Here is a 24,421-nt window from a genome sequence, read left to right as displayed (position 1 = left end):
AGATACAGCTTATATCTAAATAATTTCCCCCTAAACCGCTTACTACCTTACCCAAAAACTCTTTGTGCTTTGTTTTTACAAAACAACAACCTAAACTTTTTACTAAAGAGCTCACATACAGTATCCACAGAATCATAAAACTAGAATATGTGGATATCAAGCAATCTTTTAATTTTAGGAATGAGGATAAAAACCAGGCCTGGTGGAGAGATCGGCTCCAGGTCCCAGGGCTGGTTGGCAGCACCTCAGCGACTGGCCCCCTTTCCCTGGGCTGAGGCCCCAGTGCTATGCAACCCCATGGGTGCCCTTCCTGTGGTAGTCCAGGAAACTGGCCACTCAGGGGCTGTCCTAGCAACCAGGGCTGCACTGCTCCCACAGAGCAGCACTCACCCCCCCATGAATTCAATCAGGGCTAACCACATTCAACATCATGGAAGGAACACTCAGAATTCATCTGGCAAACTTTTGTTTCAGTGAGGTTTTGCTCATGTCTTTAAGCTGACAATTAAATTCAAACAAGTCTTCCCCATGCATGGTTAATGAAAAACGGGCAGGGCCTTGCAAACCACATGGCCGGCTGTAAGGAAGAGTGAAGACAGGCACACAGCCCGAGGTGCTGCACAGCAGGTCTCCTTACCTCGCCACGGTGAATGTGTCCGGCGGCAGCAGGCGAGCTAGTTGGATAAAGACGTGATTGAGGGATGGACAGAAGCCACACCACTGTGCGTAATAAAGCAGCAAAACGTCCTGTGGGAAGGGGAGATCGCTGTTACTGGCGCCTAGGAAACAGGCTCCTGTCCTCACTGTGCTCAGAACCCAGCAGACATTCGATAAATATTGCTCAGGCACAATTTAGTGAAAATGTCATCTTTAGAATTTTCCAGTTATGTGCTTTCTTAAGGACATTTTGCAATTAGAAAACCACATGTAATTCACACATGTTCTGCAATAAGACTGTCACGTGGTTAATCTTCCATACAGGAAAACAAACTGCTCACCCCAAAATTTACAGCTTTGGAAATAATTTTAATAGGGATAGATGGCTTGATATTTTCCCCTCTCGTGATTCCATACCTGCTTTTGAAGGACAATCTCCCAAAAGGTATCAGTTGTCACTTCAGTGATTAAATGCTGAGAAGGGAACTGGGCAGAGTCACTTCCAATAAGATGCCTTTTCAGGGGACTGTAGAGAACACTGAAGTTTTGAATGAAAGACTCTAAAAATAAAGAGAAAACGACCTACTTTAAACTATACATTTAAAAAATTGGGATGGCTTCACAGGCTCACATTTTTAACACTTCACCCACTGGCAAATCCCTGAACAAAGCTGCCCAGGGTGGCACCACGTTGAGCTTTGGTGGTATTAATTCAGCAGACAGTAGTTTAGATAACAAAACACCATGGAGTATACATGCTCTAACAGTCACAGACTAGGAATGCTATCTGTGATTTCCCAACAGAACTGGTCCACAAGTAGACATCTGAGATTGCAAAAATCATCAACATGCCACAATCTTTTAAAAGATTTCAAACAACAATACTAAGACCTGTAAGTATAACTACAAATGCAATAATTGCACAAGCTACTGTAATGTGGAAGGTGTTTAATACTCGTTCACTTGAGGACAAAGCTATGTAGGGGTTTTTCCCCTTCATTAAAGTTCTTCAAGTTTCTTTCCTAAAGGGTTAGGAAAAATACACTCAATTATATTTTGCAGAAAAGCACATAAATAAAACCCATAAATAATCCAAAAACCTAACCTGAACCAACAATGTTACCCTCCCCGCAAATGCCTCTGTCTTCAGATCGTTTGGTATCATCTGAAGCAGCACTAATCCGTGTTGCACTTCTTTTGCTTTCTCCTAACTCTCTCCATTGTGAGGTCCTGATGAACAATGGAATGTGCACAGGGAGAGGAAGTGAAGAATGCTATGTGAATACTAAAGAGAACTCATTACCAGCATTTGAATAACACTTAGTTGGCTATGTTTTTGAGACATAAAACCAAGAGTGATGTCCTAATCTGAATGAAGCCTAAATTCTGAGACTGCCCCAGAAACAGCGGACTTAAGAGGCAACTCTCCAAACCAACAATGACACCCAGTAAATGTGGTGTGTTTTTTTATAAGGACCCTTACAAATTTTGTTACCAACTACAGGACAAAGACCAACTGAGCTAGATATTTCAGAATAGATACAGAAGATGAAAAGAAATCTTAAGAAGGCTTCTTTCAGATTACCCTTCAATTCAAAGAGAACACGTTACGAGCTCACTGAATGCTTGAGTGTAACTGAATAGGAAAATCCAATAAACACTTACAAAATAGAGGCTTGTTTCATTTTTTTCATTTTAACAAAAGTCAGTACACCAAAAATGTAACTTTAGAAAACACGCATTAGGAGCAATTTGTAAAATTAATAAGAGTTTGCACTTCATAAAGTGACTGGTCACAAGCTCCTTTAGACACTCAAAAGCCTTCGTGTTCATAATATATAATTTGATGTAGAAAAATCGACATTTACACGAGTCTTTCAAACATGTCTAATGTAAGAAGTAGCTTCAGCTGGACCTAAAAGACAGCTCAAAGGACTTATAAAGAGGCCGAGTCTACTCCTGTTGTCATACCCCCTTATCACTTGAAAACAAAGGTTTCCGTCCCTACCAAGTTCCTCCTGTCTCCATTTGGCAGACACTGACTTTCCTCCAGGCTGCAATGAGGCTGAATTCTCACTTCCTTGTGCGTCCATCGAGGATGTCAGCAAAGCCTGGGAACAGGGCAGCGTGGGCTAGTTCCCCGGTACTGCCAAGCCCAAAGGGCAAGTTTGGGGAAACCTTTGCCTACCGGGGCCTTACCCCTACCAAAAGTGGTTTTTGCACCTCACACTTGTTTATTGCACTGCGCTTGACACTTGTTACAATGCACCCAAAGTCAAAGCAGCATTCCCTAATGGGTTATAAACCAGCAGTAGAACAAATTAGGCCTTGATACCTATATATTTAAACTTGTGAGACAAAAAGGGAGGGCAGGCAGTTCTATCATTTAAGGTCCTTGAGAATGACGCTGCTGTTGGGGCTCGGCCATCAGCCCCTTGGGACGCTCCCATCAGAAGGACAGGGACCAGGTTCCCCCCAACTGCAGCTCGCCCTACCTTAGACCTGCGACAGGCACTGCCCATCGGGAACATCGGACTCTTACCCTCCGAGGGCTAAAGGACAAACTTACCCCAAATTTGGAGTTAGGAAGCTTCTGTTCCATTTAACAGACAAAATTAGCTTCTTGTAAAATTATGACCAAATGCAGTCTAAAGATTGCAAATGAGCTAAAGAGGTGACATTAGCCCCACGACCAAATGCAATGAGATGCCTAGATAGAAGTTAGCTACAGGAAGTTACGCGAACTTATTCTGTGTGGGGAAGTGAAGTGCCTACGGTACCTAGGGTGAGCTTCATAAGAGCTTGTTTTGGATCCAAGATATAGTGAGACTCTTCTTTCACATCAACAATGGCAGCAAATTCCTTCACCCGATTGGTGCTCGGCGCACCCAGCCTCTCTGCATATAACCAAAACAAGTTTGAATCCAAGAGGTACAGGTTCAGGGTCTTGTTGGTTCTGCAGCTCAGGCCTGTGAAGTCCAGGCTGCTCGTGTCCATGTCAGGGAAGAGGTGCCTGTTCTCCTCAATGTGAGGAACGGAGCCTGCGGCGCTGACCGCACATTCCTTCTCAAGGGAAGAGAATGCAATGCCCCTGCTCATGGTCCTGCAACACGCAGTGTAGTAGCTGAAAGGGCTGTAGGAGCTCAGAAAGTTGCTACACTCCACGCTGTCCGACGCCACATGATAGGCCTGCTCCTTGAGGTAGAAAGAATCCAGGGCTGCCGCCATCTCCAGAAAGCTGCACTGCGGCACGCTGAGCGCACTCGGCCTGATGCCCACGGCCGTCTGGTTGACACACAGTTCACAGACGTTGTGGGTCCTGGAGATGGAGTGCCACTGGGGCAGTACCACGGTGTTGCAGCAGGGGGACGCCGCTCTCAGCGGCGCGTCTGGCAGCTGGGCTGCAGGCTCAGGTGCCAGAGACTTGACCACCGGGGCGTCCACTCGCCGCAGGTGCTGAAGGAGCCGCTCCACCACCTGGTCCCCATGACAGTTGTTGTACTCCAAGGCCACTTCGGTGATCTGAAACACAGGGCGCAGTGCATGAGAGGCGTGGGACTGAGCGAGGGAGACCCCGGAGCGGTCAGGCCTGGACAGCGTCCTCATCTGATTCACAAGAAGGAACCCTGGCCGGAAGCCCTGCATCACACCCAAGCTATTCAGAGAGACTTAGATGATTTCTCAGAACATGCCACTCTGCTTATAAATAGTGAACCAAACGTTCAGAAGTCTTAGTCTACCCCCTGACAAGAACAGGCCTGAAGGGGTGGTGCAGCGCACCCCACTACGTACATCCAGGTTGCTGAAGAACCAGGAACAGAATTTAAATCTCAATTCCCAGGTGAGTACATTTTCTTTGACAACTGTAAAAGGCCTCCATACGATGGCTTCTTTCTTCATCTAAAATAACAGTCTGAAAACTTCCCAAATACTTAATGAGTGGATCAAAATATTTCACGGTCTATATGTTTCCAAAGAAATTCATGCCTCGCAGGCTACGAGTTCAACCTGTTCCAAACCACACCCATCCGTCTTGCCTCCCCCCATAAGCTCCCCCTCCTCCTGTACCATCCTCTCTGAGAAAACAGCAGCATCAAGCTGGAAGTATCAGTTGATCTTCAGTTTCTCGTCTGCATCACGGTCACGGTCACCGGTCACCGCAGGCCTCAAATCCAGCCAGCTCTGACTTCAGCATTGCAAAGCAGGCCCCTCATTTGCATCCCCACAGGCCACTGCCTCCATTCAGGTCCTCAGTCATCACAGACCACCATTTTCTCTTCCCTGCCTTAACTGAGTCTCCACACTGCCACCAGTTATTTTTAAAAACACAACCCTAAGCATGACAAATGACAATTGATGGCCCCCTATTATCTAGAGCAGAAAACCGAACACAATCTGGCCCGCATGGGCCTTTCCTGTGTTGTCCCAGTGTTGTCTCCTTAGACTGGGCCAAGCCCTCTCACAATGTGTGACTGGTCAGAATCTCCTCCATCTGACAAACCTCAAAACTGTCCCCAAGAGCCAGCACCAGTGTGGCTATCCCCGCCCTGAATCCTGGAAGACTTGGGTTCTGCATATTTAGGATCCCAGAAGAGGGCCCTAAGTGTCTGCTGAGACGCCCCTCTTCCCCACAAGCGATGGAGCCTCATGGGACCATGTTTGCGTTACCCTGCTATCGTCCAAGCCTAGCACAGAGCCAGGCACATAACAAATGCTCAACAAACAGCCGGTAAATGAATGGCATCAGGGTAATGTACACACTGCAGCTTCCTGGTGATTCACCGCTTCACCCTCAGCTCAGTACTAGCCGTTTGATTTATGTGTCATCCCACGACTCGTCCATTTCCAAACTGAGTGTCCTTCACCATGCACCACCCACCCATTTCATAAAGCCAGTCATTATAATCCAGATGCATTTACTCTCTAAAGCAGAACCATGTGCTGTCTTGGAGCAAGTCTTGCCACAGAAAGTTAAAAGGGTAAGTCACTCAGGCTTTTGATTCATCAAGTGTGTATAAGTGTGTAAGCGTGTGCGTGTGTGTGTGTGCAAAATCTATTTAATGAGTGCTTTTCCAATTTCAAAAAACCCCCAAATTTATCACATGACATTTATAGAGAGAGTTAATCCAAGACATACGCATTTGTACAGAAAAATAAATTGTTTGAATAGTTCTTTGGCACAAAAAATGGTCACTTTAGATGATAAACCAGTATTTTGTTTCTCCCCCCCACCCCCCACAAAAACCTGTCAGCACTCTTTGGATAAGGCTGACAGCACATTGTCCTAACAAGGCCCAGCCTATGTGACCCACAGACTCCAGATGCCCCCGGCCCCATCGTGATGCTGCTTTATATTCAAAGACACAACCTAACACAACCTGGCCCACTCCCACCCACTGCTCCCCCCAGAAAAAAACAAAAACACTCATGTACTCTAGTCCTTTACAAAAAGTCCAAGTAGAAGTATACCAAGGACAACACAATTCCTTAAAAAGCTGTCTCTCTTCAACCTTCCATTCTTAATACCTCTCACCAACAAAGCGGCCATGTCAAAGACACTTTCAATTGAAGAAAATATTTTGTAGCAAGTAATGCTCTTGAAGAGTAAGGAATTCTTATTTATCTCCTGTAAAGTGAGCCACTCTTTACTTTTATGTTCCTTTTATGTAACAGGCCGTTTTGAAAATGCAACTCGAGTTACATCCAGTATATGAATCACTGATGTCACATTTAATTTCATGTGAACTAATAAAGGAAAATTTGGTGAATAACTTTAACTGTTTGCACACTGTAGATGCTTCGTTCCATTTCTTTAATCAGAGAAACTGGTAAGTCTGAGCAAGATAACCAGGCCTCTGCCCACCACTCACATCGTGAACGCCTCAGGGCAGCGCTGTTAATGCTGAAAACAGGTCGCATGGACGCTGCTGGCTGCGGGAAGCATTTCTTTGGAGAAGCACACTGAGATGTCTTAGGACCTCTCTGTAACTCTCTAGAGACACCAGGGGCCGGCGGCCTGAGGCTGTGTGCAGTGCAGACTGCGCTCTCCTGTGGGCAGAGTGTGCACGTGTTAAGAGCAGCTGCCCGGTCCTGGACTGGGCCTCACAGTGTGGCCACCGCAGAGGCGTCTCTCATCGAACCCCATCACATTCCCCACTACAGCTGCGCCAAACTGCCTTGATCACCGTTTTTCCTGTGGCCCCTCAGCGCTCCTAGTGTCCCTGCGAAGGTGAATGGATCCCCTTTACCTGAGCGTGTGGTCAAGGTGGCGAAAAGCAGGGCATCCCAGAGGTGCTTTTCGCCACCTCGACCACACGCTCAGGTAAAGGGGATCCATTCACCCTCGCAGGGACACTATGAGCGCTGAGGGGCCACAGGAAAAACGGTGATCAACGGAAGGCCTGGCCTTAGTCAGACGACTTAGGGGAGATAAGGGAAGACGTTCAGTTGGGAGCAAAGGGTTGGAAAGCCGGCATTCTCCCACCGGGTTCCTAAATCCAACCACACCTCCCTAAACAGAGGAATTGGGCTCCAGTTACAAAACACCACCTACCCAGAACCCTCACATGCCCAAACCAAACAGGATAAAATTCTTCAGAAGGAAACTGTAAAACCCCATCTTTCCTACGAAGAGCTTTAAGGCTCTTAATATTAGATGCAGTAAAGGCCTAGTAATTTGGAAGAGTGTCTTAGTTCACAAAATATCTGTGTAGTGAAGATTTTCTAAAGAAATTAAGTCTTATTACTTCAATTCCTCTCTAATCAGAAAAAAACCAAAACTACTTCATTTCTTTTTCTTTCTTCCTCAAAGCCAGGGTAGCAGCGATCCTTCAGAATAATGGCCCCCAGCAGCGATAATAACTTGAACAAAGTGAGGGGTTTGGCTGGGCGAACACCCTGCCTCCCCATTCGCTCCAGGCAGACCATTAGGCTCACACTGAGAGGCTGGGGAGAGGCAGTGTCTGCTTAGCCTGGCCCGTGGTACACTGGCTGTCTGAAATTGGTTTTGGCCAATTAAGGGATCCTTGAGGGAAGGAAAAAATAAAAACCCCAGTAAATCCAATTTAGCAATCCCAGGCGCTCTCTGCTGATTGTTATTACTCTCTGTAAGTGGCTCCAAATGATCCATGTATAAAATAAACTCACACCCAGCTAGAGTGAGTGTACCAGACGAAGCAGAAAAGGTAGGAGGGAGGGGTAGACTCTGGCCATCTGTGCGACAGGAAAGTTTAGAAAAACAAGGGACCCCAATGTCAGCACTGCTGCTCCTGGCTGTAGGGCTGAGGATGGCAGGGCCTGCAGTCCAGCCAAACCCCCATGACAAGGGCACCACCTGGGCCACACTAAACCCTGCTTTGCTGTCCATTTCCTGTCCCACTCCCTGACATCAGTCATTGCTGGGAGAGGGACATATGGTCCTTCTCGGGAGAGGCATGGTTTGGTTTCCCTGTTCCCTCCCTCACCCAGACCTGAGGAGCTGCCAGTAAATGTGGCCAGAGAGGCTGCAGCGGGTCCTATCCTAGGCGCGGGCTCTCCTGCCCCTTATGGAGAAAGGAATAATGCCAGAGGAACACAGCTGCCACTCTGGCAACCATGCAGCTACTAGTGGAAATTATTCTGAACATGGAATGAAAGAAGTCCCAGGGAATGAGGTTTTCCTACTCCTCCTGAGATACCTCTTAACGTTAGGACTCTTACCTCATCTATTAAAGGATGACTTTTGGCTAAGGGATTAAAAGGTATAAATAAAAAAAGGGCTGGTCCTTTCTTCAGTTCATTATTCAGCAGGAGACTCTTGCCACCATGTGGCCACAGCCATCGAAGGAGCGTCTCTCGGTTTTCTAAGGCCCACTTATGGATGTTCTCAGCTGTGAAGTTGATGACCTCTCTGGGAAAGACCTATGGAGGACAAGCACACAGAGCATAAAAAGCAGGGCAGGATCAAAGCACATCAGCACTGTTCTCAAGCGGCCGGATCAACCCCACCACTTCAAGGTGAGGAAAACGAGGCTTAGAGCAGCAACGCGACCTGCCCCACTTGTGCAGCTAGAACCTGGCTCTACTTCTCCAGACAGAGCAGTTCCTCACAACTGGCTGGAAAAGCAAACACAGTTGCAAGAGGTGACTTTCATGTCATATGATTCATCCTTTTCCCTTTAGACAGACTCATCGATCAACAAATGATTCTCCCTGCCTGCTGCTGGCAACAGTGACCTCTACCACCCTGCCCAAGGGGAGCTGTTAAACATTATTGGGTCTTTATAAAGAATCAGTAAATATCTCAGGGAACAGAATTATGGCGTCCAGGATCATTTAGATTTTTACCTTGGTCCTTCCAAAGTTGGCTCATAAGGGCAGGAGTGGACCTTCCCACTAGGGCAAAATTTTATCTGTTTTGCTCACCAGTAGCCCCAGTGACTAGAAGAACACCTGACAGAGCTGAAACTCAACAAATATTTGAATGAATCCACGAATGACCTAGAGCTTGTACAAGGCCACGAATCACACTTTGTGAGTACAGAATGAAGAGACGGATTTTTTGCTTTGTTTTTCTATAATAACCAAAGTGTGTCAACATAAAATTATTTTTGAAATTACAATGACATAAATCACTGGGTTTCAAACAAAACTCCCAAAAAAGTGCTTTGGAGGGTTCCACAAAATGCGATGTTTTATACCCTCCCCCAAAACAGAGACTTAAATTGCCTCATAACAAAGGTGTCTGATGCTTTTATTTTTTTAAAAAATACTAGTATTCCAATAATATTTCAGTCGATAAAAGGAATTCTGCTGCTAAACCACCAACCAACCTTAAAAAGTATAGAATTGATGCAGTAAACCCAATATATTTTTCAGTGTCATTCTCACAGCTCTTCCTTGTTTTCTCTATTTTAAATGAATCCCTCAGTACTCTTTACTATAAATATGATATATGTTGGTTGTGTAGCATGCTCTGAAAGAAGGATGAAGGAAAATGACAGACAGCAAAAGCAGATGGCGTCAAAAGAAGCTCAGAGGCACAAGGAGGGTGCGTGGGTGGCAGAGAGAGAGTCACAGCATTGATTCTCAAAGTGGGATGCTGGGAGTTTGAAAAAACATACTCAACATCATAATAAACATTTCTACTTAGAAAACACAACAACACATTTCATTTTTGGAATATAAACTGCGAGAAGGAAAGCACACCATCTGGGCTACAAGAAGTAAGCAGAAGCCAGGGTGACTGGCCACTGAGGAGGCGCCCCCGGGAGAGGGTCTAACGGCACCTACAAGGCATGAGACTTGCGTGCTAAGCGAGGGGAACATCGCTTTACAGAGTCACTGCGTACGGAGACACCGGTCTTCACTTGACCTGTAAGTCACTGTCACTGGCACTGTCAATGAAGTTAGACACAGAAAATTCTTCAGAGACATAAACTCTTGGTGATGGGACTGAGGAAGTAGCATTAAATAGAACAGAAGCACAGGACTGGCAGGATACAGGTCAGAAGCTCAGAAATAGCTGAGTTGAGGGTGGTCCACCAAAAGCAAAAGAAATCAAGGAACAAAGATGACAATGGAAAGCCAAGGCTCTCTGGGGTGAGCAGCCATCAACTTCTCACTGTGACTTGACAAGAACTTCAAAATGTATTCCATCCGCTAAGGAGAAAAGTGGGTCACTTTACTATTGATAAATGGAGCCAATAAACAAAGAACATTGCCCAGTGCAAGCTTAACCTCTGAGAACATGGGCCCAGAGTAACAATTCTCCAACAGAATAATTCTGAAATTGCATCTAAGAAGGAAAACGAACAAGGCTGTCCCAAAGCCTAAGAATACAAACAAAGAACTTCTAAATGTTAAATTCCAGAGGCCGCTAATGTACAGGTTCTTACCCAGGGGCAGGGGCTCTAGGGAGGGATTGTGGGAACTCTCAATTTGCATATAAAATCATGTACACTTTCCTAGGGAGAGTGTCCACAGATTTTATCCAATTCTCAAAGAAGTCTGTGACCTAAATAAGGTTAAGAACCACTGCACTAATACAAACGTGATTTCAAAATACTTACAAGTGATGTGTTGAAATGTCTATGTAAATACACACTTCCAGAGTGTACTAAGGATACCAGTTTCGCAAGATGTTTATTTGTGATAACCCCAAATCGTACTGTTCCTAGGTAATCTGAAACAGAAAATGTTCCTTTATTAAAGAAGAGGCCTAGGCCTTAACACAACCAACAAAACCCAGTGATCAAGTCTTGATGCACAGATTCCCCAGAGCAAAGCTCTTTCTGAGTCTAGACAGGAAAGGAAGAGGACCTGAAGAAACCTCGTCCTGACACAGACCTCACGTCTACCCCCGAGGAACGTCTCCTACACAGTCACCTACACTGCTTCTGTCCGTCTGCTGGTGTGACCGCATCGCCTGCTACCCTGTCCCTCACTCATCAGCCCCCCCGTGGAGCCCAGGCACACGCCGTTCTCCATGTGTCTAGACACTTTCACAGCCGGTTCCTCATCATTCAGATCTCAGCTCCGACCCCACATTCTCTGAAAAGCCTTCCCTGACCACTCCATCTCAGGGCTAAACCACCCCAACTCCGAGGATAAAGTCCGTAAGGGAAACGGGGGGCTCCCTCCCCACTCAGGCACTCTCTCTACCATTACGCTATTTTTCCTTCAGCACATTATTAACACCTACATAATCTTATTGATCTATTTAGATTTTCCTTGGTCTAACTTCCTCAGAAGTTCTATGAAATTAGAAACCTAGTTTATTCCTCTTAGGCCAGCACCTACAGCAGTGCTCGGGCAGATGGTAAGAGATCAATAAATATTGGTTAAATGAACAAATTAGGCACGTACAAATAACCCATACAAATTGTGAAAGGAAGAAAGGAAGGAAGGAAAGAAAAAAGGAAGGAAGGAAGGAAGGAAGGAAGGAAGGAAACGGAAGGGAAGGAAGGAAACGGAAGGGAAGGAAGGAAGGAAGGAAGCAGTTAAGAATGGGTAAGTCACAGAAAAGGTTAAAGCCTGATAATTACATGAAAATACATTCAACTTCACTACTTCAGAGGAACGCAAATTAAAACATACAATGCTGGTGGAAAAGGTAAAAAGGAGCCAGGAGGGCGAGCAATGACATGTACTGATCACAGTGACACAGGGACATGGCCTGTAGCCCGCACTTCTGCTTCTTAGTATCCACATACGTGCACTAAGAGTCACACGTGAGGAAAGTCACTCAGAAATACTCTGCAGATGTTAAAAACAATGGGACAGGGCTATCTATACACCATGAACAGATTTTTAAAGACATATGTGAGTGACAAAGCAAGCTGAGGAAAGATAAAGTATGCCTTTTATGTCAAAAAACAAAAAAACCAAAGAACAAAAAAATCCCACACTTAAAAAAATATATATTTCCCCTACTGGCACATGTGTTTAGAAATACATAAAGAATCTCAGAGAATAATAAAAGTAGTTTTAGGTTTATAATGTAAGTGTTGGGGGCTAGAGATCAAAGGGGACTTTATGTGCGAAGCTTTCTTTATTTTCCTCCAATGAGTATATATAATGTAATATTTGTGTAATTAGAAATGGACTTAAATATTTAGTGTTAAAGGAGGAATAAGATGCTGTGGGAAAAGGTACATTGTTTTCTATCCCCTTTCTGCTTTATTAACAGTTGTGAAAGAAAATACCAGTTAAACTTAAATGTTACCAAGTGACACCCAAGTAGCTCAAATATAAAAATACTAAGGTATGAAACACACCAAGTATCCAGCTGAATCACACAAGCCCCACCTTCCAGCAGTGGCGCCTTCTCTCTCTCAGAGGAGTGGTTGCCAAGAACAAAGTGGAACTATGTCCCTAATGTCAAGCTGGACCATCTTTAATACAAACATGATGAGTTTAAAATAGCACAAAACCCAAGAAACACAGGAAGAATAAACCAGAAATTACAGAGATTGGTTGCTTAGAGGATTGGTGGCAAAGAGGGGCAAAGTGGCTGGACCCTCCTCTTTTTTATAGCAGAATTTTGTTTTGCACCCTTCGCACACTCAAAAACTAACCAAATCATTAAACCAACCAAAATGTGGGGGAACCTAATGTGGAATACAAACACTAGCAAATACACCTAACTGTATCACAAATGTTGCACCCCACAGTGAAGGGATGAAGGTTTGGGGATAAAAAACTGAGTAACTGGAAACAGATACTGTAAAAATAAAGACAATGAATACTGTACAAACAAAGGCAATGAGAGCCAGAATTCTTCAGGCAGAGAAAGAAGTTGCATATTAAGGGGGAGGAAGGCTAAAATGAACCCTGTGCTGGAATCAGAGGGAATCGGTATAAACTTATGGCTTACACACACACACACGATACAGTATGCATATGTGGGTATAAATCCATGTATGTCCTAGCTATCTGCTGAGAGGGCTTCGAAGTAATGACACCTGCTACCAAAGCACATACCTAGCACACAGATGTGGGTTCTAAACTCCAGTCTCCAATAAAAGGGACCAGGGCTCCTTGGAGAAGAAAGAGGCTGATTCCAGGGCTGGGGCAGGGAAAGCACAAGTAAGTCTGGAATATCTTGTGGTGTTAGAAGAAGTGCTCCTAAGGGAAGGGCACGTGTTCAAAGGACCTAAGAGCCAACGCAAGATGCTCCGAATGGTCACGGCTGGAACCATCTGAGCAACAAAGTAAACAAGGGCCGCTCTGCTTCAAAAGTGTCGAGGTTAGGAAAGACAAGGAAAGACTGAAGAATTGTCATAGGGGAGGAGACTAGGGAGAAAAACAAAGGGGATATGGCACCCCAGACTGGATCCTGGAACAGAAAACTGGCATTAGTGAAAACAATGGCAAAGTTCAAAAAAGGTCTGCAGTTTAGTTAACAATACTGGTTTTCGCAAAAGCACCATGACAAATGGCTATGTAACACGTTAACGTTTGGGGGGGACAGGTGAAGGATGGGGAATTAGAGAACTGTCTGCTCTATTTAGGCAACTTTCCTGCAAGTATGAAATTAGTTCAAAATATAGATTCCAAAAATGGCATAACACAAAAGTTCAGATACCAAGCTGGCAGAAGAAAAGGGACGAAAGACAGGATATGAATTGGTAGAACCAACAGACACCACTCTCCAGGAAGGGGCTGAATCTTGGTGGACAATACAGCGAGAAAGAGAAGAGGAGGAAAAGCAGCCAGTACGGAAATTCACTTGATAGTCTGCCAAAGTCACCAACATGATTTACTGGCGCAGAGAAATAAGAAGTGACAGCTTGACCCAAAAGTTGAAAGGGGCCATTCAAAAACCTGTTTAGTAAGAATGGACAGCCTGCCTGCACAGAACAGATTCTAACATGCCCAAATATATTACAATCTCAAAATTTTATTTTTCATACATACAGAAATTTACAAAAATCGCACCTCTATTTAAGTCCCTTCATATTGTGGAAATCCCACTGGAATAAACAACTTAAATTTGCCGTCTCATGTGTACAAGGAATAACTGAATTAGCAGAGGAAGTTTATATTATAAGAATGATGCAAGAAAATAATACTTCCCATCTCCTGAACATTCCTGTTATCCAGAACATTCTCTGTTAAGCCAGACTCCAGAGCTTTCTACAATAGGGGTCTTTGTCATTTATTAAATTGAATAATTTTGTCCTACAAGTAATGAAGCTTCAATACTTTCATTACAGACTCTGAATTTGTTGAATAACTAATAATAAATTCAGAATGATGCTCTCCCCTCCCCCACAAAAGGTTCAGCTTGGCAGGATTCTACACAATTCATCAAAAATAATAAAATTAAAATCTCAATAAACTCAGCGAGGTTAACTGGCCAGTTTAAAGTCTCTTTTAACCAGCCAGTGCAAGGTGTCAGAAGGACCAGCACACGACATAACGAGCTCCTGAAGGAACATCCAGGGAAAAGCAGTAGTTACTGAGAGGCATCTGCAGCGGGCCACACAGGCAACGAGCAGGACCACAGCAGGAACACTGCCTGCCGACCACATGCTACAAAAGGTGCTGAGCGCTTGGCGCCATGTCCCTCAGCTATAAGGCAAGCCACTTCGCAGAGCCACCGGGGAGGCCCACCGTACCACGCATGCACCCCACGGGACATGGGGCGATGAGAACCAGCGCTACCTGGCTGACCCACTGTGCGCTTTGAGTAATACGCGGCCTTGCTCGGAGCCACTAAATCTACCTGCTTTGGCACCGATGCAGGTTCGTTCGCCCCTTGCTGTCTTTTATGAGGTTGGGGTTCTGCTCTACCACGGAAAGAATGCTCCACTCCTCTTCCCACACCCCTAAGTGAGCGTCCGTTGGCCTTCTTGTGCCTCCATATACCTCTGTCACCATTTACCTGCTGGCAACAGCCCAGGGTGCGTGGAGAATGGCACGACCTGAAATTCCACCTGGCTTCCACTCAGGTTCACAGGCTCACTTGTGATCTCTCTGCTTTGCATCAAGGTTTTTGTTTTGGGCCTTTTGCATAATGTTTTAATATTAGACCACTTTGCTTAAAATCATTTACCTTAAATTCAATTTTTACTGCTAAAACTTCAGTTTAGTATTAGAGTAAAGTACACACATCCTGAGGCAAGACCTACCTCGGTGAGGCAAGATGTTAAAGTTCTCAAACATTCCAGAAAGAGTAAGAACAGTGTCTTCTATCAGCAAAGACAATAGATTTTTTCCCCCTTCTTCCGCCTTCTCCCCCGCCTCCGGTTCAAGCCGTTGTTTCTCAGTCTAGTTGTGTAGGACACAGCTCCCTGGCCCATGCTGGTGTTATGAGCCTTGCACTTCCCCCGGCTGAGGCAGTCGGCCGGCCACTCACACTGGCTGTCAGCCACTCACACTGGCCACTTTCCACTCATGGCAGCACACGGTAGCCCATGGCAACACTCAGCAGCCCACAGCAGCTGACACCAACCTCCAGCTGCTCAAGGCAGCCCAGCTCCACGGAGAGCTGTTGTTCACAATCTTAGCTGTAGAGGGCACAGCTCACTGGCCCATGTGGGAATCGAACTGGCGACCTTGGTGTTAGGAGTATGGCGCTCCAACCACCTGAGCCACCGGGCCGGCCCAAGAATAGATTTTCAATTGTGTTTTAAGATTAATAATAAAGGGTCCTGCCAGAAGCAAAGTTACATCACTCACACTTACCAACTAACAGATTACCAAGAGCACACTCTGAAATGCTAACACACGGATCCACCTGTAGGAGACTCCATATCTTATGGAACTGGCTTTTCCCCAGGACACCTGGATAATGAGGCTGGTCCAGAGCTGCACTGTCCTAAATCGTAGCCAGTAGCTACATGTGTCTACTGAGCACTTGAAATAGGAGCAACTGAGGTGATTAAATATTTCACTTTATTTGATTTTAATTTTAAAATGATATTCAATACATAGTCATTGGAAAACTTTTAACTATGTTCAAAACAATTTGGGTATGTAAATCACTTCTTCAACTGTGAATTTTATGAAATCTAAATACAGATCAAGTATTTCTGATGAAAATTTAGCATCTGAAATGAGATGTCCTGTTAAGTACAAAATATCTCAATAGTTTTCATACTGATTACCTGTTAATATGTTAATAATTTGGACAGTCTGGGTTAAATAAAATATATTATTAAATTAGTTTCACCTATTTCTTCTTAAATTTTAATGCAGCCACTAGAAAAATTAAAAATACCTACATGGTTCATGCTATATTTCTATTGGACTGTGATGAAAATGAAAGACTTATTTAACTCAGGAAGAAAATTGGGCTAAGACAGTATGTCCAGTAGCCAGTAAGTCTTAATAACGGGCAATTATCTGAGAAGGATATATAAGACTGTATTTCTCGAATTTATTTCAGGAAAACCCGTCCAGCAGCAGAGGACGATTATTTTCAAGAACGTGTTCCCCTTCTCCTTCAGAAAGGAAAAGGTGGGGCTCCACACCTGGGAATTAGGTATGAAGTGCTGAGCTTCTGAAATGAAGTGTCTCTCAGGGACCTGGAGGCAAGAACACCTGCTGTAAGGTAGGTACCTAAGGCTGTGCTGAAAGAATGGGCACCTGCTTTCCAGGAGACTTCTGTGTGAGTTCATCTCTCAGCGATCATTGGAACAAAATGGAATATCAGGTCAAGACAAACTCTCATAAAGGTAACTGCTAACAAATCACGATACACTTCAAAACGCAATACCACTGGACTAAGTCCCACGGCTTCTGATCCGCATGGCCAGTAAGCCATTTACTCCCTGGGAGAATTTCTCATTCTTTACTCCAGGAGCAGTGACATTCCCAAAGGCAAACCCATCCTATGGTACCTTTCGTCCTGGAAAGTGTCCTGATTGTATTCTATACTCTGCCATTTTTATTAAATTCTGCTTTCCCACTCTTCTTTCCAAGGTTTTGGACAAGGAAGAAAAAAGAAAACGAGAGGATTATATAAAACGGGTAACAACCTCTCCAATGATACTTAGCATTTACAACAGTGACTCATTCACAAAGTGACTTCACACATTGCCAATAATACATTCAACCAGAATGGAAAAACCTTTAAAGAAATGTAATAGATTACAGAAATGTTTGTTTTCAAAGTATGAACTATAGCTATTACTTCCATTTTTCCTCTAGAAATGTGACTTTGAGATTTCTATATTTTCAAAATCTTTAGTATAAAGCACAAAGCAATTACCTAGAAACCAATGTGGCATCTGGGCACCACAGATACAACCTGCACGTTCTGGTGCTTGCCAAGACACTACCAAGCCCTCAGTAAACATGTAACTCCTAAGCTGTGATTCTTTGGTCTTTCTTATAAGTTAGGGAGGAAGGAAAGAGAAATGCAGTCCAAATATGTTACCTTAGGGGAGTGTAAGCTACAGAGCTAAATATGCACTGTCACGTCTACCAACATGACAGGAAACTGAACACCCTCACACCAGCCATTCTCATTTAACCAAAGCACAATATTAAAATGGTCAATTCAAATGCTTCCTTTGTGTGTATGTCAATTAAATTCTCTTTTTTAACACCCTGGGGAAGGAAGGACCCTATAAAAGAAACATATGTGCTTAGAAATCCTTCCCACACTCCTCTTCAGGCCACTTGAGGGTCCAGCGCAGGGGTCACATGCTTTGTTTTGCTTTTTCCAAACAACTTTTTATAAATATAAAAACAATTCTGAGTTCCCAGGCCCATGAAAAGAGGCCAAGGGCCAGTGCAGTTTTCAAGCTGAAGTGTCCTCTCAACGCAACTAGGCCACGGCTCCCTTATCTCACAGATGGGGCCTGAAGAGTGGTAAGAAGGGGTGGCTGGGTAGGCCCTGGTTACACAAGGCAGCCGGCCACTAAAATGACTTGTCAGGAAAGTCAGTCCCTGCCTACGAGAACTTCCTGTTAGGAAGATACCACTGAAATACAAAATTAGAAAACAATGCTGGTTGCTAAGTGAGACACAGGTAGCTAGTGCAGTGGGAGTGCTAAGAAGGGGGCCAGTGGTATGGAAATCTCCATTTGGTGCCCACCACAAACTTAGTAGTTTAAAACAACATAAATTTATCTTGTAGTTCTGGAGGTCAGAGGTCCAAAATCGGCCTCACTGGGCTAAAACCAAGGTGTCAGCTCCCACTCATCTTCAAAGCCTGCAATGGCCAGACAAGTCTTTCTCACAGTGCATCACTCTGACACCATTCTTCGCCCCTCGATTCCACTTTCAAGCACCCTTCGGGTTACACTGGGTCCACTCAGATAATCCAGGATAAGTCTCTTTCTCAAGATCAGCTGACTAGCAAGTCAATTCTATTTGCAACCTCAATTCGCCCTTGATATATCATGTAACATATTCACAGGTTCTGGTGATTAGAATGTGGACATCTTTGGAGAGCTATGATTCGCCTACCACAGTCCCCTTGAGTCAGCAAGCAACCTGCACAGAGCCTCCGTTTCGTACCTGAGATAATAACACTGAGGCAATGACAGTTCCTACTTCAAAGAGTGGCAGTGAAGACTGGATCATCCAGGTAAAGCGCTTGACTCATGGAAGGCCTCAGTCCACAATCAGCTGATCATGCTCAGCTTGATGCAAAAAGTGGTCAAGTAGAGACCAGAGGGTTTGTCTGCACTGAGTTGTTTCATTATAAGCTTGTAACTTTATCACAGAAGGTGATCCCTGAATGTTTTTCAAGATTTTAATGTTTTTGGTTCTTTGTCTAGCAGTCTTACCACAGCTTTAAAACAAACAAAGAAATAGGATCCAAACACACACACACACACACACACACACACACACACACACACACACACCCTAAAACAGAACAACTTTAAAAAGGTAAAAACTATCACAAAACAATTAGAAAGTGAAGATGGAGCAGTTTTTCAGACACATGGGTATAAAGAATCAAAATATCTACAAAGATCCCTAACTTTGGTGCTGCGCTTCCTGTACACCGTCTGCTTTCCCCAGCCCCACCCACCTTCCACTCTCTAGTTCCTCACACCCTTACCAGACGGCTGACCCCTCATTCTCCTAGGAAACCCTCCCCAGCCCCAGCACCGTCTCCTCGGAGCAGGCTTCACTGTTCTGATCTGAGCGCCCAGCCTCCATGCTCCAACAAAGCCTGTCACAGACCTGTCACTGTCACCACACTCACATTGTAAGCAAACCTACCTGGTGGCACTACTGATGCTGGGGAACAAGTTTGATTCATCTTTACAGCTACAGCACATAGTGGATCCTCAGATGTTTGTTGTTGAATTAATAAGTCATGCTTTTGAATCTAAAAGTGCGGGGAGGCCCATTTTTGGCCTTAGTTCTTATCTAGCAGCATTTACAAAGCTTAAGAGATAAGTCATAATGGGAATAAAAGCATCTCCCATGAAATATGACGACATCCTTGCTAAAATAATAGCAACATATTAAAAAGCCAGTTTCAGGTGTGGGAACAGAAAGTGTGAAATTCCTAACAGGTTTATTCTAATGTGTATTAATCAGTGCCCAGAGGGCCTTAGAACACGGGCACATAGAAAAGATTTCCTTCTATGAGTGAGTATGGTGACGACACATGAGATTAGCCAAGAAAACCCAGTGACCCTAAAACCTGCTTCATTCATAGGCAGCAGTCAAACCCAAGGGTTAGACCCAGGAACCCAAGAAAGTAAGGCACTCTCAGTGTCAACATTACCTACGAAGTCAATTCCTTGTTTTTTCAATGCCTCTAAGAATGTCACATGCAGGGTAAGAAAATCCTACCCTTCAGACCTCTTGATATTGTATAAAATTTCACAGTCTAATACCGTGTTTCCCCGAAAATAAGACCTAGCTGGACCATCAGCTCTAATGCGGCTTTGGAGCAAAAATTAATGTAAGACCCAGTATTATATTATATATTATATTATATTATATTATACCCGGTCTTATAGTAAAATAAGACTGGGTCTTATATTAACTTTTGCTCCAAAAGACGCATTAGAGCTGATGGTCTGGCTAGGTCTTATTTTTGGGGAAACACGGTAGAAAAATGCTCCCCAAAAAGCTTTACGCATAAGGATATGGAAGAAGGCGCTTTCATGTGTCCTGACTCAATTCCACCAGCACATGCAGCATCGTCAGATGCCACCTGGTGGAATAGAGAGACTCTACACTAGAATTGTAAGTTTTTCCTCTAGTAAGTTCCTCTTTAAAAAATTCATTAGAACAGTATTTTCCAAAGGGTGTTCTTTAGAAACCTGATACCACAAGGTTCCCTTGGCCTCTAAGTTTAGGAATTCTTAAAGGTGGTAGAAAGGAGTGCAAGTGATTATTTTTGGTTAATAGTTTAGTGCATTTTCAAGGTGATAGTTAAGTACCGTGAATTTCAATTCAATTAATTAGGATGTTGGTGTCAGATGCCAGTGGGAAGCCAGTGGAAAGAAAGACTGAGAATGGACTAGGCAGGGGCTGCATCCAGGCCTGTGTGAGTGATCGCTTTGCGGAGGAGAAGTGGCGGTGGTGGGAGGCGCTCCTAAAGGACTTACTACCCCACTGCTAAAATCATTCTCACATCGCCAATTTCCTTTATCAGTCATTCATTCCACCTTTTGGCTACAACATTGATGAGCAGAGTGTCAGAGTTTTAGGAGTAAGAAGACAAAACCTTGGCCTCAAGGCACTCAATAAATACTATCTGAACAAACCAGCGCCTGTTTTGGTGGGAGAGAGTGCAGTCAGCTCTACCGTGAGGACACCAGGAAGTACAGAGCAGCAGATATGAAATGAGTGCTACAGGAAAAGGGAGGGGGGAGACCTGTGTCTGCTGTTTGGTCAAGTTACATAATACCTGGTGTAGATACTTTTAAGAAAACAAGCTATACTTCCTTTAAGTGCTTTCAGCCAGGCGGCTTCCTAGTTAAGCTACTATAGATTTTTAGACTATTACTTTATTCACACCCAAAATATTTCACAAATGCTGTGGTCTGGCATTTACCCTATCTCTATCCTGTCTAATAGAACAGCTAGACAATCTCAAACACAGAAAAGTCACATATTTTGCTCAAGTTTACAGATGCCATCAGGGGCAGACAAAAGGCAAGGACCAGACACTGCCAGCTCCCAGGCCACTGCTTACTGCATCCCTCTTGTAGATCGAATGAAAAAGAGTATCAAACTTTGTTGCAAATTTTCTCTATTAACAAAGTCACTGAATCGTAGCAGAATATAACAACATTTTACCAGAACACTTTGCACAGCAAATAATGAAATACTAAGATGGAAAAAATCAAGTAAGCAACCTGAAAATATTGAACCCTCTACCAAATTTTCTTTAGGCTCAAAAAGAAAGAAGCCTGTCTGCCGAGGTCAAATGTGAAAAGGTTCAGAGAATAGGTTTTGCAGTCTGGGGAGAGGGAAGAAATCTGAGAGACTCATTTCCCTCAGGGTCCTGAAACATACACAGACTGCTGGCCCACAATGAATCACTCACAACTCAGACCTGATTAAACATTTGTGAGGGATATGTAAGACCTATTAAAAAAATTAAAAGGAAGGTTTGAATAAATGAATAACTGTGCTGTGATCCTAGAAGGGGAAGCTGAATGTTATGAACATGTCAATTACCTTAAGTCAATTTATACATTCAATACAATTCCAATCAAAATCCAACCAAATGCGGAAAGAAAGAGTGAGAGTGGACTAGGCAGGATGCATGCATGGATGCACGGATGGATGCAAAGGATATTCTATCAAGCACAAGAACTAGAGGACGCATAGTCCAGACTTTACCAAGAAGTAACTTACAAAGCAACAAACAAAATTATATTTATTCATACAGAAAGAGGTATCTAGACCAACAGAAAACACAGAAGTAGACCCAATTACATGTCAGAAAATACTTTGCGACAAAGCAGGCTTCATCAAGATGAGGGTGAAAGGAATCATAACTTTGTAAATGGTGCTAGCTGACTAGCCAATAAGAAGGGGGGGGGAATCAACTGTGCTCTGTATTTTAAGCCAAAGTTAATCCAAATAGCATAAAGTGCTAAATAATTTTTAATAAAAGTGAACTAATAAGTGATCAGATTTTTTAGAGAAAAAAATTTAAATCAAGAAAAAGAACTACAAACTTAACAACATGAAAATATAGAACAGCTGTATAAAAAATAATGATAAGGGGCGGCCAAATGGCTCAGTTGGTTAGAGTGAGCTCTGAACAACAGGGTTGCTGGTTCGATTCCCACATGGGCCAGTGAGCTGTGCCCTCTGCAACTAGAGTGAAGACAACAAGCCGCTGCTGAGCTTCTGTAGGGGCGGCCAGATGGCTCAGTTGGTTAGAGGGCGAGCTCTCAACTACAAGGTTGCTGGTTCAAGTCCTGCATGGGATGGTGGGCTGAGCCCCCTGCAAGTAAGATTGAAAACAGCGACTGGACTTGGAGCTGAGCTGCACCCTCCACAACTAGATTGAAGGACAACGACTTGGAGCTGATGGGCCCTGGAGAAATACGCTGTTCCCCAACATTCCCCAATAAAATGTATAAAATAATAATGACAAAAGTAAACCAGCTAGGAAAAGAATAAATAGAAATACAGCAAACGGTGACTGCCCATGCCACCTAACAGGCAGGCTACATACACTGACAGAGCAACACCAATACTTAGATCAACAGATAAAGAACATGGGTAACGGGGATGAAAGGAAATAGCTAAAACAAAAAGAGGGGGAGAAGGGTGGGAGATGAGGCTAAAGGGGATCCAATATACGGTGATGGAAGGAGAACTGACTCTGGGTGGTGAACACACAATGTGATATATAGATGATGTATTACAGAATTGTACACCTGAAATCTATGTAACTTTACTAACAATTGTCACCCCAATAAACTTTAATTAAAAAAAAAAGAAAAAGAGAAAGCAGTTAATGCTAAGTGGTGAGGTGGGAAAGTGAATTTTCCCTAATTTCCTTTACTACAGTGTGTAAAAGTATCAAAGATTAGATAAACTGTCTGGAGGGAACAGCAATGGCAAAGAACCACGCGACCAGATCTCACAACTAAACTGTTGAATTACTGAGAGCAAAAATGTGCTACCCTCTTAGCACACCCCCTGCACCCAGGCATAATGCTTCATGTATGGTACAGTCTCAGAATATCTGTAGACTACGGCCAGCCAGCTTCAAGGAACAAGTGTCAGAGAGAATCCTGGCTATTTCTAAGGCAATTTAAAAAAACTCATTAAGACAATGGAAAGACATGTGCATTTTGTAAACTCTGCAGCTTGTGGAACCAGGACACCTACTTTCTACCACAATAGTCTAAACACTTCTTCAGTTAAGCTCTCTACAACCAAATGTTAAATGTGTGAAATGTTTCTCAGGCCGCCATATGAGCTCACAATCGCAACACAACAGTGACCTATAATCTACTCTTCAAACTGTACCATTAAAAAAGTGTACATATATTTCTCTTACCAAACACCTATTAACAATAAGTAAAATACCATTTGATTTCAGGGTAGGAGAAAGGGGGGAAAAAACTCAGATGCTCAAGGCATGATTTATTTTAGGTAATACTTCACAGTGCATGTATTATGGAAAATCATCATTCCAAATTTCTTTTTCTCCTAAAAATGTTTCATTAAGCTCAAGTGGGAGTTTACCCACAAATACGAAGTGAAAAATGATTAATTAGAATGAATCTCAGTTCTTGCAAAGTTCATATGCTACAGGATTTTACAAGACCCAATTAGAATCATAAGCTAGGGAAGAAACGTAGTAAAGTTAAATCAGACTAGATTTATTCAGCGAAAAAGTTTCATGTAATCATTTATCAAAATTAGTGATTTGACCAAGAAGTTTGTTTTGTACCTAGAAGTGGTTTTTACTCATTTTTTATCTTCTTTTGCTTAAAAAAAGAAAAAACTGGGGGAAAGGTTTGTACTTGGAAAGGTTTTTCCAAAAAGCGCACTATTTTAGAAACCTCTGAATTAAAAAGTAATTTAAGGTGAGTCATTAGCACATAATATAAGCTAAACAACTAACCAAACATCCTTCTAGGATCTTCAACAATCCTTTTCAATTCTAGAACTTAATGCTACCATCACTTCAGTAAATGACTCTAGGTTTCCCCTTTACATATCATCTTCAGGTGTGATCTTCGAAGGGCTTTAGTATTCTAAGAAAATTTCTGAGTAACCAGTGCTTAAGCTTATTTCAGTTGGTACTATTTTGTTTTCAAAATTCAAACTTTGACTCAGTAAGTCTTCTTAGTCACCTAAAGCTGTGCAGCTCAAA

General features: G+C 43.5%; 1 protein-coding gene across 2 annotated transcripts in view; it reads right to left on the bottom strand.

Moving 5' to 3' along the window:
- TXNDC11 (thioredoxin domain containing 11) overlaps positions 1 to 24,421 on the bottom strand; it is a 62,113-nt gene that overhangs the window by 14,361 nt on the left and 23,331 nt on the right. For both annotated transcript variants that reach the window (XM_019715146.2, XM_074322861.1), the window contains 5 exons: positions 10,707 to 10,819; positions 8,356 to 8,556; positions 3,438 to 4,179; positions 1,075 to 1,217; positions 638 to 747 (listed from right to left, as the gene is read on the bottom strand). In XM_019715146.2, coding sequence (XP_019570705.2) covers positions 638 to 747; positions 1,075 to 1,217; positions 3,438 to 4,179; positions 8,356 to 8,556; positions 10,707 to 10,819 — 1,309 coding nt within the window. The remainder of the gene's footprint in view (positions 1 to 637; positions 748 to 1,074; positions 1,218 to 3,437; positions 4,180 to 8,355; positions 8,557 to 10,706; positions 10,820 to 24,421) is intronic.

The sequence above is a fragment of the Rhinolophus sinicus genome, linkage group LG18 (genome assembly GCF_036562045.2).
Source record: "Rhinolophus sinicus isolate RSC01 linkage group LG18, ASM3656204v1, whole genome shotgun sequence".
NCBI lineage: Eukaryota > Metazoa > Chordata > Mammalia > Chiroptera > Rhinolophidae > Rhinolophus > Rhinolophus sinicus.
The sequence above is the reverse complement of the archived record's forward strand: the minus strand, read 5'-3'. Positions and strand labels throughout refer to the sequence as shown.